Here is a 16,150-nt window from a genome sequence, read left to right on the forward strand (position 1 = left end):
TGTGCTAGTTTGCTTGAAGCTAAGTCTGTCTCCACTCCACTTGCTCCACATGAGTTATTTACGACATTGGGTATTGCGTTTTCATATCACACTCTTTATCGGTCTCTTGTCGCTGCGTTACAATATCTCACCATCACTCGACGTGATATTTCCTATGTTGTAAATCAAGTTAGTCAGTTCCTACAAGCTCCTACAACTGCTCATTATCAAGTTTTTAGGCATATTCTACGTTTTGTCAAGGGCTTTGTTCTAAGTCCACCACAGATTCGCTTGAGAGGGGATATTAGAGATAAATCCAGACATAATTTAAATATTAGAGATAAATCTTAGCATACTTATCTCTTTATGTTTTTAGTTATGTATTCTATGTAATTATCCTTTGGATATTCCTCTTTTATCTTTGGCTATATGTAATACGTCTCATCATAATTGAGATGATGAGTTTTTCCTTATTTACAGACAGCTACTTAAATTTGCATAGCTGGTTGATCGACCTAGTAACTAATTGAAACACCAAGGACCATATATTAATCCTTTTAAAAAAGTTGATGGTTAAACTTCTAGTCTTTCTAAAGCAAGTGGGTTATTTATGTAAATTTGTCTTTGTGATTTCTAAGCCTATTTCTTGCACACTCTTAGGTTTATCTTTGTTATTTCTAAGTCTATTTCTTGAACGATATTAGGTTTGTGTTTATGATTTCTAAGTCTATTTCTTTCACACCCTTACGTAAATTTGTCTGTGTGATTTCGAAGTCTATTTCTCGCACACCCTTGGGTTTTAATATAGTTTATCTCTTAGTTTTGAAGTAGTTAATTCCACATCAGTAAATCAAAATCACTATGACAGTAGTATATATATTATTCGATTTTAAATATAACAACATATATAAGCATAACAAATACCACACCATTGATAAGAAAATCAACATTTTAAAAGCATTTAAAAGCTAGAATTTCGATTGAATTTGATAGACGAGGTTGATGTCAACTTGAAAGGCCTTTGCAAGAATATCTCCAGCGATATCGGGATTTGACCCAAAAATAGCGTTTGCAATGGTAATAACACCTGGATTTTGACTACTCAAAGCTGCAATAGCAACAGCATAGCCATTTCCCACGTTTTTCTGGAAGTGAATCAGGCCTTCTGGGAACACGAAAACATCGCCTTTCTGAAGTTCTTTTGTGATGAGTCGGTTTTGAGGGTTGGACGTGACAAATCCGACTAGAATACGGCCTTCCATAACAGTCAAAATTTCAGTGGCCCGAGGGTGTGTATGTGGGGGGTTAATACCCTGTGGTGCAAAGTCAATACGTGCCATTGAGATACCAAGAGTGTTAAGTCCTGGCAACTCTTCTACGGTCACTGGAGTCACAGCAGACCCAACAGCATTCGATGTATTTCCCATTAGTTGCAGTCCTCTATAAAAGAAATCATCAGCTTGTACTAGCCTTGACTCTTTGCAAACCAAGCCATTCACGAATACTACGAGGAAAAAAATTAAATAAATAAACTATTAATCACAATTAAATATGATATGTTTTCAAATCATGCATGAAAATGCTGGAGAGTTTCTCGACTTTCACAAATAAATTCTTACCTCTGCTATTTTGGTCTGCCACACAGAAGTCCTGAAGAGGACTAGGGTCCGAAGCAAACGCAAGGGAACAACCTGCCGCCAAGAGACCAAATAAAAGCAAATGAGCCGTCATTGTTGAGAAGCCGAAAACTTGTTTTAATTTTGATGACTTAATTATGGTAGCTTGGGAAATCTATGAAATAAAGAATGGAACTCCCAATGCTTATATAGTAAAAATATTGGAAGATCAAGACTAATACCATCATAGCGTCATCAATTATCATCTTGAGATGCATTCAAATTTTGCTGTTCAATTTCTAGAAGCAAGATACATTCAACTTACGTTGTTTGGTTCTTAATTTCATAAAGGTTGCAACTACGAACCTTATATGTCTAAGATCCTTCCATTTAGTATATTTACTTATATACTTTTTCATAACACATCCATATTTAGGATTCATTTTAATGGAACGTCGTTGAATGTTTATTATGCATGGAAAATTTCTACTTCGATCATTTTTTAAGAAAATCAAAAAGTCTTGAAGAGCAATGTTGACCGTTTCCATACCAGATAAATATTATGGTTAAAGAACGCTTTATGTATATTTTATTTTTCAATTGATGCATTCTAGGCTTTTCTTGAAACAAAAGATTAGCCTCCGTGCAATACAAAAAGGTGCACAATTATCGAAAACCATTTATGTGTATAATCCGTTCATAATGGGTATTACTGGTTGGTTAGACACATATCAAAATTGGTTGGAAGAAGGTGTACGTGGAAAATATCTTGTACACATACATAACATACATTACAGACTTACTACATTCACCGACAGATGCAAAATACTATGGATTATAGATATAAACTTCATACCGATGTATTGCACACACATTTACGATCCTTTTAGCAAAACAGTATCTTTTCTAGCTGTTTGTAAATTACTTGTATTAATTAGACGTTTAAATTTACCAAATAATAATAATAACATAAAATAAAATAAAAAATCTTATTTTTCTTGAATAAATAAAGTAAGACAAATTATACCAAATAGTATATTGGGATTTTATAGTATGAATGGAAACAGTAAATATAAGTCTAAAAATTTGCAAAACAAGGCCCATAAAAATAATTTATATACTAGGAAAAAACATGGTAGGTTGCTAAATAACAATGCCTAACCAACGTCGTTTGATCTACCAATGGCTGAGATTGATAACCATGTTTGATGTACCTAATCTCTATGTATGCTTTCTAATGAAGATTTTGGAAAGAACTTCCTACATCTAATCATATATGTCTCTTCCATTAACCTTTTTATAAAACACACCAACCACGAATGTTGATTTATGTGGGGTTGTTGGTTCACCATTCCCCTAGATTTCAACGATGATAGAACACGGAACAAAGAAGCGAAGATTGAGGAAAGGTTAAATTGTTGAACAACTCTAAAATTAGTGAAATTCGTCTCAATCTATTTTCATCCCACCATAAACCTATATCAAATTTATGAAAAAAATCAAGAAACAATATTCTGAAACTGTAAGCCCGAGGGATTAATAAGCTACCCCCAAAATACCAAAACCACACTGACAACACCATATCAGCAACAGATAATCAACAACATGCATACTGGGCCTTCGGCCTGGACCGTCCTACAGGGCCTAAAGTCTATATGGGTCTATCCCGAGCATTCGACATGACTGGACCGCCGCACGGGCCTACAGTCTCTCCGGACCAGTCGTAGGGTATGTTGGCCTTCAGCACAAAGTAGGACCGCCTCAACCCAACCATTAAGCAAATAACCATGTGCACATAACTAACATATACTAGCATATACAAGTATCAAACATAACTATCTCACTGATCATCAATACTAGCAATCCCTCATAACCAGAGCACCGACCTAGCAGGTCACTAACATACCAATCCTTATGGATCTTAAGAGCATAACAACGTACTGTCTATCCTGATACCGATCTAACAGATCATAACCACATATAGCATACCATAACCAAATAACAACTAAAGGGTCGGCCATGGTGCCTTGGACCCTATTAATATAGTGAGAATAACTCACCTTGCTAACTGCTCGGAATGATACTGTCCACACCTCTAGATATAACTCCAACCACCTTGTCTATACCCATAAGTTGTCCTCTCAATAATTACCCAAATTACCAAAACCCTTAGGATGTACAAGACACCCCATAGTCAAGATCAAGTCACTGGTCAATAGTCAACAGCCCATGTTGACCTATTTGCTGAAAATAACTTTCTCTGCCTCGAGTCCCCACTGATTCCAGAATTTCCTGACTCAACTCGTCGAATCTAGAAGCAGACTCGCCGATTTGATACGCGATCCAGTGCTTGGAACTCAAACTGACTCATTGGGTCATCTCCCAGACCTCGCCGAGTCCATGCAGGACCATTTTGGACAAAACCCTACCCGACTCGTCGAGTCATCTCCCAAACTCGCCGAGTCCAAATGCATATTCTCATGATCAAGCGATTCTGAGTTATCCATTTGATCCAATCAGTAGATCTAGGTCCCTAGAGTGTATTAGCAATGTAAAGTTGCTACCTTTACGTATTTGCATGTCTCAAATTCCACATCTAAGCTTAAAATGGGACTTTACTCATAAACAAGGGTTCCTTCATGACACTATTATGAACTTTATGCACTTAGGGCTCAAAAGAGGTTCAGATCTGAAGTTTCAACTTCACATCTAGCTCCCATACCATATTCCCTTCATGAATAGCTAAAGAAAGCCCTAATCTTCACATATGAAAGATTCTAGAAGAAAAGTGATCAAGGTAACCACTTGTTACCTCCAAAACGTGCCCAAGCTAAAGTAGACTCTGGATCCACACGAAATATTTGATGCTAGCCTCTTGATCTACAAATTTCCTTCATAAAAATCACTTCCCAAAGCTCCAAAACACTCTCCAAGATCACACTCACGGAAATTAGGATTTCTGGCTCTCAATGGGTGATAGAGGACAGTGGGAGGCGCTAATGGTCCAATATATAGGGTGCAAAAACCTTGAAATTTAGGTTTTCCTCTGCCAACTCCTACTCGTCGAGTCCCTCTTGCCGACTCGTTGAGTCCCTCATTAAATGGCGTGTCCTGTCCCGCTTCTACTCGACGAGTCATAGCGTCAACTCGTCGAGTAGACCTTAAAACTTGAAAATTTAGAAGGAATAATAATCATACTTGACAGTTGGGATTTTACAATTCTCCCCCACTTAACTTAGACTTCATCCTCGAAGTATGCTGTAGTGAATAACTCCGGGTAATTCTCCTGCATCTCAACGTCCGGCTCCCATGTCCACTCGGATCCTCTCCGATGCTCCCACTGTACCTTCACCTACGAAACCTCCTTATTTCGCAGGACTTTCACTTTCCTTTCCAAAACGGCAACCGACCTCTCAATATAATTCAGGCCCTCATCGACTTGAATGTCATCCAGTGGCACTACTGCCTCCGGGTCCATAATGCACTTCCGTAATTGCGAAACATGAAAGGTGTTGTGAATCCAGCTGAGCTCATCCGGTAATTCCAACATATACGCCACTTTACCAACCCTGGCAAAGACCCGGAAAGGCCCAATGTAGCGAGGACCCAACTTTCCCATTTTTTCTGAAGCGAATCACCCCTTTCCAGGGCGATACCTTCAAGAGTACCATGTCATCAACCTGAAACTCCAAATCCGATCGGCGTCTATCAGCATAACTCTTTTGTCGACTATGGGCGGTCAACAGCCGTTGTCTGATCTACTGGATCTTCTCGGTAGTCTGCAAAACTACCTCCGTCCGACCCATCACTCTGTGTCCAACCTCACCCCAACAGATCGGGGATCTACATTTCCGACCATACAACAGCTCAAAAGGCGGGGCGCCAATACTGGAATGATAGATGTAGTTGTATGAAAACTATGCAAGAGGTAGATGAGAATCCCAACTCCCTCCGAAGTCAATAGTACATGCCCTCAACATATCCTCGAGGTTCTGAATGGTCCGCTCACTCTGCCCGTCAGTCTGAGGATGAAACGATGTACTAAAGTGCACCCGCGTACCCAGTTCCTCATGGAACTTCTGCCAGAAAGGAGAGGTAAACCTGACATCTCGGTTGGAAATGATGCAGACTTGAACTCCATGGCGAGAGACAATCTCGCGGACGTACATGTCGGCCAATTTCTCGGCCGACGAACTCTCCCGAATAGCCAAGGAATGGGCACTCTTGGTCAACCGATCCACGATGACCCATATAGCATCGAACCCCTTCGCCGTCCTTGGCAGTTTCGTAATGAAGTCCATCGTGATTTTCTCCCATTTCCACATGGGAATCTCTAGAGGCTGCAGCTTACCATGCGGCCTCTGATGTTCGGCCTTGACCATTCTACAGGTCAGGCACCTCTCGACATACCAAGCGATTTCTCGCTTCTTACATGGCCACCAGTAACTCAAACTCAGATCGTGGTACATCTTGGTGGCCCCCGGGTGTATAGAAAAATGAGACTTATGAGCCTCCTCCATCATTTTCTGCCTGACCCCACCCGACATCGGAACCCAAAACCGACCATATCGGGTCAATAATCCATGGCTATCCTGAACAAACCGGGCGCTCTCGCCGTTGACCCTTTCTAACTTCCAGTTTTCTGACCGCATGCCCTCAACCTGGGCATCTCTAATCAAGCTCACAAGCGGGGAATCCACTCCTATCCTCATGCACCTTGCTAGGGTAGAAGACCCAGCTGACTTGCGGCTCAAGGCGTTTACAACCACGTTCGCTTTACCAGGGTGGTAAAGGATCTCGCATTCGTAGTCCTTGACTACATCTAGCCACCTATGCTACCTCATATTCAGGTTCGATTGATCCATGATTTGCCTCAAACTCTTGTGATCTGTGTATATGGTACAACGGACCCCATATAGGTAATGCCTCCAAATCCTGAGAGCGATACCACTGCTCCAAACTCCAGATCGTGCGTAGGGTATCTCGTCTCATGCGGCTTCAGCTGTCGCGATGCATAGGCTATCACTCGTCCTCTCTGCATGAGGACTGCCCCTAAACCTGTGATAGATGCATCACAAAATACTACAAAATCCTCAACTCCCTCGGGGAGTGTCAACACTGGCACCTCGCATAAACACTACCGGAGGGTCTCAAACGCCCTCTGCTGCTCAGGGCCCCACCGAAAGTCCACCCCCTTCCTCGTTAGATGAGTGAGGGGTAATGCAATCTTGGAGAAATCTCGAATGAATCTCTGGTAGTACCGTGCTAATCCTAAGAAGCTCCTGATATCTGAGGGAGATTTCAGAATCTCCCACTACAGAACCGCCTCAACTTTGGCTGGATCGACCAAAATCCCCTCCTGGTTAATGAGGTGCCCAAGGAACTGGACCTCTCGCAACCAAAACTCACACTTCGAGAACTTGGCGTAAAGTCGTTCTTGCCTTAAAAGTCCCAATAGCTCCCTGAGGTGCTCCCCGTGCTGCTCTCGGGTCTTGAAATACACCAAGATATCATCTATGAACACAATGACTGAGCAATCAAGCATCAGTCTGCAGACCCGATTCATCAGATCCATGAACACTGTCGGTGCCTTGGTGAGCCCAAACGGCATCACCACGAACTTGTAATGACCATAACGAGTTCGAAACACGATCTTCTCCACGTCTTCCTCTCTCACCTTGATCTGGTGATATCTGGATCTCAAATCGATCTTGGAAAACCAACATGCACCCTGCAACTGATCGAAAAGATCATCTATCCTCAGGAGTGGATAACAGTTTTTCACCGTCAACTTATTCAACTCCCTATAGTCAATGCACATCCAGTGCGACCCATCCTTTTTCCTGATGAAAAGGATCGGTGCTCCCCGCGGATAACTACTCGGACGAATGAACTGCTTACCTAGCAGTTCCTACAACTGAGACGATAGCTCTTGCATCTCAGGTGGTGCCAACCGGTACGGCTCCCTAGCGATAGGAGTCGCACCCGACACTAGATCAATCCTAAACTCAACCTGCATCTCCGGAGGCACTCCGGGTAACTCCTCTGGAAACACGTCAGCAAACTCTCTATCCACCGGGACCTCTGAAACTGAAGTTTGGTCCATGACCCGCGTATCCACCACATACGCTAAATAACCGGCACACCCATGTTGAATATACTGTCGAGCCCTAGCTGCTGAACAAAACCCTGATCCTACTCTGGTGCCCTCACCATATACCACCAGTTCTCCCCCCCTTGGGGTTCGAACTACTACTCGCTGTCCCTCACAATCGATCATGGCTCCAAATCGACTGAGCCAGTCCATCCCCACGATCACACATACTTCCCCCATGGGAATAGGAATCAAATATATCGGGAAGGATACCCCGAAAATCTCCAACTCACATCTCCAGTAGATCGAAGAAGCAGAAACCCCGTGCTCGTTGGCGATAGAAACTCGCAACGGACACTCAAGCTCATCTACTGGTACACTGAACCCCCTACTGAAAGTCTGAGATACAAACGACCGAATCTCCCTCAAGTCGAATAAAACCAAAGCAGGCAACGAGTTTACTAAAAATGTATCAAAACATAGGTATAACAGATAAGCATCACACAGATATAATGACTGAAATAAAGAATAGAAACATAACAGCAACCACATCCGGTGTTGCCTTGGCCTCCTCAGCCGTGAGCTGGAAGGCACGCCCGTGAGACTTTGGAGGCTCCGCCTTGACTTGCCTCCCATCCGCAATCCTCAAAATAGCTGGTGTGGAAACCTGTGTTGGCATGGCGGCGAAATGCGGACAGTTGGTCTTCACATGACCAACCTGATGACGGTGATAACATATCCTCATATCTACCGGAGGGGCGGACTGGCGACAGTCCAGGGCATAGTGCCCCTCCTTGCCACATTTGTGGCAGCCACTACCTGCTCGACAAATCCCAGAATGACGCCTGCCACACTTTCCACAAGTGCGGCTCTACTGACCTCCGGTCCTAGTATAAGTGGTCTTAGACCGCTTAAGTGCCGGCTGAGACTGTGTCAGAGCCTGACGCTGCTCCTTCAACTACGGCTCTATCTCCAACTCACACCGCCTCGCGGCTTCCTGAAGATCCAGGAGAGTATCACAACGTTGTGTGGTGAAAAATTGTCGATATCGGTCTTGAGCATACTCAGATAACGAGTCATCTGAGACTGCTCTGAAGCAAACTCCAGGCAAAACATATCCCTCTCTGTGAACATGCGAGTGACCTCCATCATCGACTCTCCATCCTGCCTCAATGTCAAAAACTCTTGAGCAAGCCGCTCTCGCTCCATGCATGGAACGTAGCGCGTGCAAAACATATCCCTGAACTGCTCCCACGTAACAGCAGCTCTCTGATCATCGGTGTACGACTCAGTCGTCAGCCTCCACCAGTCCTTGTCCCCAATCCTCAGCAGGTTCAGGGCACACCTGACCTTCTGGTCAGTAGGACATGAGCATGTGAAGAAACAACCCTTCACGTCAGATAACCACCTCATATCCCTAATCGCATCCTGAGTACCATCAAATGTCGGGGGCTTCATGTTATTGAAGTCCCAGTACTGGAAAGCCTGGCTAGCTCCTCCTCCAACTCCTGCCGTTGTTACAGCCGACATGGCTGCAGCGGCAGCCGTCTCTGCTAAGGCTGCATAATACTCATCAAAGTACTCGACCATAGTGGTCTTGATCGAGTCGAACATCTCTGGTAGTTGCGCTCGAAACGCAACAGCAACCTCATCGTGCAGGATCTCCCGAATCCTTGCATCCAACTCCTCTGTCCCTATCTGCACCACGGGCTCAGGTGCAATAGGCATATCTGGGCCTTCGCTCCTGATCCTGATCCTGATCCAGTCATAAAGCATCTCGTCATCACCATACTGAAAATATACCCAAGACGTCAGATAAACAACATAATATCGGGAGACCAATTTCCATAAACACTAGGAGTTGTAACTTCCTTGCTATGCGTATGGGTCCTGTACATTCAGTAGGATGGGCCCATGCTATCTTCCACACCTACCCATATTTTTCTCAAGTATCACCATAATGCCCTGACAATTAACATCAACATAGCAAGCGCTAAACCCTCACTCCTAGAGGAATGTGAAACTATCTCACAACTGGCCTCACGGCTTCTCACGACCCACCCATCCATGAAACTTCCACCAACCCTGCATCATTAGTGTATGCTAGCCACACATAACGTTGGACACGATAGACTTTCTAATATCCAATACTACCCTAAGGTCGAATCAAACATTCTCAGGCTATGAGATCTTGATTATGCACAACTGCAATGCATACCCAAAACAACTACATTAATGATGTCAACTATAGTCGCGATGCATACCCTAAACACAGTATCTTTTCTAGTTGTTTGTAAATTACTTGTATTAGTTAGAAGTTTAAATTTACCAAATAATAATAATAATATAAAATAAAAAAAATCTTATTTTTCTTGAATATATAAAGTAAGATAAATTATACCAAATAGTATATTGGAATTTTATAGTATGAATGGAAACAGTAAATATAAGTCTAAAAATTTGAAAAACAAGGCCCATAAAAATAAACTACTAGGAAAAAACAGGGTAGGTTGCTAAATAACAATGCCTAATCAACGTCGTTTGATCTACCAAGGGCTGAGATTAATAACCATGTTTGATGTGCCTAATCGCTATGTATGCTTTCTAATGAAGATTTTGGAAAGAACTACCTACATGTAATCATATATGTCTCTTCCATTAACCTTTTTATAAAACACACCAACCACCAATGTCGATTTGTGTGGGGTTGTTGGATCAAAGTTCGCCCTAGATTTCAACGATGATAGAACATGGAGCAAAGAGGCGAAGATTGAGGACAGGTTAAATTGTTAAACAACTCTAAAATTAGCGAAATTTGTCTCAATCTGTTTTCATCCAACCATAAACATGTATCAAATTTATGAAAAAAATCAAGAAACAATAAATTATTTCAAAGTGATTCTTGTCTTCCTTGCTTGATCAAGAGATATGTGCGTCCCCTTGTTCGACTCCATTCCCAACGAGTTCTAATGATTAGGGAATTGTGTCATCTTAATCCTTTTGCCATTAGTAACACAAGGTTTTGTTCTTTCATCCATGAGACCTATATTTGTATTTTTGTATGGTATAGGTATTTGTATGGATGTAGCTACATGTAATTTAATTTATGCCATAGACAACGTTCGCACTTCTACTTATTATTTTTTGTCACATTGTTTTTCGGGATAATTTGTTCATATGTTTTAGGTTCACACTTACTAGTTAATGATGAATTTCAAGAGAATCATTGTATGTCTTTTGTAACATCCAAAAATTTTAAGCCAAATTTAAACTTTTTCAACCATAAAACCAAATAGTGTTTTACAAAATGTTTTCAAAATATTATTCATCAGAGTGTCCCAATAACAAAATCATAAGGATGTTGAGCGGTACCGTCACGCCTTTGCCTTGCCATGATCTCCTGGAGTACCTGAAACAATAAACTAAAACTCTAAGCCCGAGGGCTTAGTAAGCTACCCCAAAATACGAAAAACCACACTGACAACACCATATCCGCAACAAATAATCAACAACATGCATACTGGGCCTTCGGCCTGACTAGACCGCCCTGCAGGGCCTACAGTCTATATGGGTCTATGTCGAGCCTTCGTCATGATTGTACCGCCGCGCGGGCCTACAGTCTCTACAGACCGCTCGTAGGGTATGTTGCCTTCAGCATAAAGCAGGACCGTCTCAACCCAACCATTAAGCAAATAACCATGTGGACATAACTAACATATACTGGCATGTACACGTATCAAACATAACTATCTCACTAATCATCAATACTAGCAATCCCTCATAACCAGAGCACCGACCTAGCAGGTCACTAACGTACCAATCCTTACAGGTCATAAGAGCATAACAACGTACTATCTATCCTGATACCGTTCTAACAGATCATAACCACATATAGCATACGATAACCAAATAAAAACTAAAGGGCTGACCTTGGTGCTTTAGACCCTATTAATATAGTGAGGATAACTCACCTTGCTAACAACTCGGAATGATACTGTCCACACCTCCAAATATAACTCCAACCACCTTGCCTGTACCCATAATTGGTCCTCGCAATAATTACCCAAATTACCAAAACCCTTGGGAGGTACAGGACACCTCATAGTAAAGGTCAAGTCACTGGTCGGTAGTCAACAGTCCATGTTGACCTATTTGTTGAAAATAACTTTCTCTGCCTCGAGTCCCCACTGATTCTAGAATTTCCCGACTCAACTCGCCGAGTCTAGAAGCAGACTCGCCGATTCGATACGTGATCCAGTGCTTGGAACTCAAACTGACTCATTGGGTCATCTCCCAGACCTCGCCGAGTCCATGCGGGACCATTTTGGACAAAACCCTACCCGCATCGTTGAGTCATCTCCCAGACGTGCTGAGTCCAAATGCATATTCTTATGATCAAGCGATTATGAGCTATCCCTTTGATCCAATCAGTAGATCTAGGTCCCTACAGTGTATTAGAAATGTAAAGTTGCTACCTTTACATATTTTCATGTCTCAAATTCCACATCTAAGCTTGAAATAGGACTTTACTCATAAACAAGGGTTCCTTCATAACACTTTTAAGAACTTTATGAACTTAGGGCTCAAAAGAGGTTCAGATCTGAAGTTTTAACTTCAGATCTAGCTCCCATACCATAATCCCTTCATGAATAGCTAAAGAAAGCCCTAATGTTCACATATGAAAGATTCTAGAAGAAAAGTGGTCAAGGTAACCACTTGTTACCTCCAAAACGTGCCCAAGCCGAAGTAGACTCTGGATCCACACGAAATCTTTGATGCTAGCCGCTTGATCTACAAATTTCCTTCACAAAAATCACTTCCGAAAGCTCCAAAACAATCTCCAAGCTCACACTCACGAAAATTAGGGTTTCTGGCTCTCAAGGGGTGATAGAGGACAGTGGGAGGTGCTAATGGTCCAATATATAGGGTGCAAAAACCCTGAAATATAGGGTTTCCTCTACCAGCTCCTACTCGTCAAGTCCCTCTTGCTGACTCGTCGAGTCCCTCATTAAATGATGTGTCCTGTCCCACTACTACTCGACGAGTCATAGAGTCAACTCATCGAGTAGACCTTAAAACTTGAAAATTTAGAAAGAATAATAATGAAACCTGATAGTTGGGATGTTACATCTTTTGTTCTCATTTGCAAGTTACCATGGGACTTTATAACGTTTATTTAGTTGTCAAGGATATGGGGAGGTCGTTGCTTTATTTTTTAATGGTCAGGTTTAAGACAAATAACAAAAATAGGGGTAGGTTAAACCCTAAACACCTTCTTCGTTGAAATAGTGATTGTGGATGGTGATGGTGACGGTGGTGGTGGTGGAGGGCAACCGAACAAGAGAGATTAATGGAATGGCGGTAGGTATGGTTATGTAAGGTAAGGTAGGTGGGGTGGGTTGGGTTTATTTGTTATCTTTCTGAATTTTAAAAAGTAAAACCAAAGGATAAAAAACGTATTTGAACTTATGCGAAAGTCAATTTATAATTTTACATAGTTATGAATCGATCACGCAAGTAATCGAAACCATAAGGACCATACTCGTCAAGAACAAATAATAGTTGTTTAACTTATTAATTTTTTAAAGCGCACGACATGATATAATCTATTACTAATAGGCACATAAGGCATGTAAATTAAAACTTGGTTTTTGAAAAAATCAAGTTCTCTTTTGCAGAATTTAGGTTTAATGAAGGGAAAATTCATATGACCCTTATTGTCTCATTGTCTTCCACTTGATTACCCTCTTCCTCATATTTCTTTACTTTCTCGGTACAGTCTTTGCAAGAAACACAACAAAACCGGTCACAGGACATTCAAGTTACGATATGGTCTAAGAGTTTTACATGGGATGAAAAGGAGATAAGTTTTACCATCGGCCTCCATGAAGGATCTCCTCCCCCATGTGATTTCAAGCAAGTAAAAAGAATTTGGCAACTTTGGTCCCTCCTTCCATGATCTTAACATTTTAAGTTTTAAAATTATTGTTTTTAGTCCTTTCCCAAAACAAAATACATCTTTTTATTTTATATAATTGTTCATAATTATTTTATAACATTATTTCTTTATTTATTATAACTCTTAAGGGAAATTCAATAAAATTAAATAACGACACTAGTGTTACAATATGCTGCATTTTTTATAAACATGGTGACCCCCCTAAGGTTACTCAAGAACTCATAAATGAGACAACCAGTAGGATGTTGTCTTGTTTGATTTATTTGTATTGTTTTAAAGTGTGCAAGTTGTTTGCCCTTTGGAAACTGTAGATGAGAGATGAAGACTCGAGGACGACTCATTTTCACTATGGGGAAGATGATGGAGGGTATTAAAAAGATGAATCAAAGATTTAATTTTATTTAATTTATTTTATTCTATAAGTTTTTCTGCTAAGATTTAGCTTTATTAGGAATTTTTATGCCCTAAATAAATAAAATATTAAGATTTATATTATCTCCAAATTCAGATGATTTCTATCATAATTATGAGTCATATTAGCGTTTTAGTTTAATTATACATTACGTAGAAGCCTTTGACTTTTAGGAGTTGATTTTGATAAATAAATCATGGTATTTAAAAATCAGTTTTCTTTTCTTTGTGTTCATATGGTTCTAATAAGATACTCAAACCGTTTGTCTAGAAAGCATCTTAATATATATGTCATCAGTAACACATGCTTTAGTTCTTTAATCCATGAAGCTTAAATTTTTGATTTTGTATGTTATTGGGTATTGCGTTTTCAGATCACACTCTTTATTAGTCTCTTTTCGCGGCATTACAATATCCCACCATCACTCAACCTGATTTTTCCTATGTTGTTAATCAAGTTAGTCAGTTCCTAAAAAATCCTACTAATATTCATTATCAAGTTTTTAAGCATATTCTACGTTTTCTCAAGGGCTTTGTTCTTGACTCAAAATCCAATTTCACATAAGCGTGCCAAACACATCGATCTTGAATATCACTTTATCCGAGAGCTTGTTTCTTTCAGGAAGCTACGCATGAAATTTGTGCCTACCAAGCTTCTTTAGGATGATGACATTTTCACCGAAAGCCTTTTATGTTCAATGTTAGAATTTTTTCGATCCATGCTTTGTCTATGTACACCACAAATTCGCTTGAGGGGGGATATTAGAGATAAATCCAGACATAATTTAAATGTTACAGATAAATCTTAACATACATATCTCTTTACGTTTTCTGTTGTGTAATCTATGTATTTATCCTTTGGATATTCCTCTTTTATCTTTGGCTATATATAATACGTCTCAACATAATTGAGATGATGTGTTTTTCCTTATTACAGATAGCTACTTAAATATGGATAGGTCGTTGACCGACCTAGTAACAAATTGAAACACCGAGGACCATATATTAATCCTTTTAAAAAAGTTGATGGTTGAACTTCTAGTCTTTCGCAAGTGGGTTATGTATGTAAATTTGTCTTTGTGATTTCTAAGCCTATTTCTTGCACACTCTTAGGTTTGTCTGGTGCTTAATTTCATAAAGGTTGCAACTACTAACCTTTATTGAGACAATCAGTAGGAATATATGTAGTTTGAAACTACAATCGTGCATGTTGTCTTGTTTGATTTATCCATATTCGTTTTAAAGTGTGGAAGTTGTTTTTCCTTTGGAAACCATGGATGAGAGATGTACGCTCGATGATAAGTTGTTTTCACTATTAGGAAGATGATGTAAGGTATTTGTAAGATAAATCAACCATTTAATTTTATTAAGGTTATTTTATTTTATAATTTTTTCGGTTAAGATTTATCTTTATTATGAATTTTTATGCCCTTTATTAATAAAATATTTAGATTTCTATTATCACTTAATAAAGATGATTTCAATCATAATTATGAGTCATATTAGGGTTTTTGTTTAATTATGAACTGGTTAGCCACCTTTGAGTTTTAGGAGTTGATTCTGATTAATAAAGAATGGTATTTGAAACTCTACTTTTTTTACTTTGTGTTCATGTGGTTGTAATCGGCTATTCAAACCGACCGTCTTATGTCATGAGCAACATATGGTTTTGTTCTTTAATCCATGAAACTAAGATTTTTCAATTTGTATGTAATTTGTTATTGATATGGATGTAGCTACATGTGTTTAATGTGTTTTAAGTAGTAGACAACATGCATACATTTTCTTTTTCTATTCGTGACATTGTATTTTTGACATATTTGTTTGTATGTTTGATGCTCTCACTTTCTAGTTACCAATGAATGTCAATAGAAGCTCTTATGTGGCTTTTTCAAACATAGATTTTTATGTTTTACTATGTATACTTCATTTTCTTTTAGTTAACGAAATCTTGAAAGGCTGGTCGTGAGACCAAAGAACTTCGTGATTTCTATATTTAGGGTTGAATTTTGTGAAGTTTTTTATTTGTTAATAGATGGATATGTTGAAGATAGATGATGCAAATAGGTTTGGGTAAAACCCTAACCACCT

General features: G+C 40.0%; 1 protein-coding gene across 1 annotated transcript; it reads right to left on the reverse strand.

Moving 5' to 3' along the window:
- Positions 1-831: 831 nt before the first annotated feature.
- On the reverse strand, positions 832-1,755 carry LOC145073214 (putative germin-like protein 2-1). Its single transcript, XM_079019776.1, has 2 exons — positions 1,599-1,755; positions 832-1,483 (listed from the first exon to the last, which is right to left on the reverse strand). The coding sequence occupies exons 1-2, from the start codon at positions 1,708-1,710 to the stop codon at positions 948-950; spliced, it is 648 nt and encodes a 215-aa protein (XP_078875902.1). The 5' UTR covers positions 1,711-1,755; the 3' UTR covers positions 832-947.
- Between the last annotated feature and the right edge of the window lie 14,395 nt (positions 1,756-16,150).

This window comes from Lactuca serriola, chromosome 9, assembly GCF_051521515.1.
Source record: "Lactuca serriola cultivar US96UC23 chromosome 9, Lser_US96UC23_V15, whole genome shotgun sequence".
NCBI classification, from domain to species: domain Eukaryota; kingdom Viridiplantae; phylum Streptophyta; class Magnoliopsida; order Asterales; family Asteraceae; genus Lactuca; species Lactuca serriola.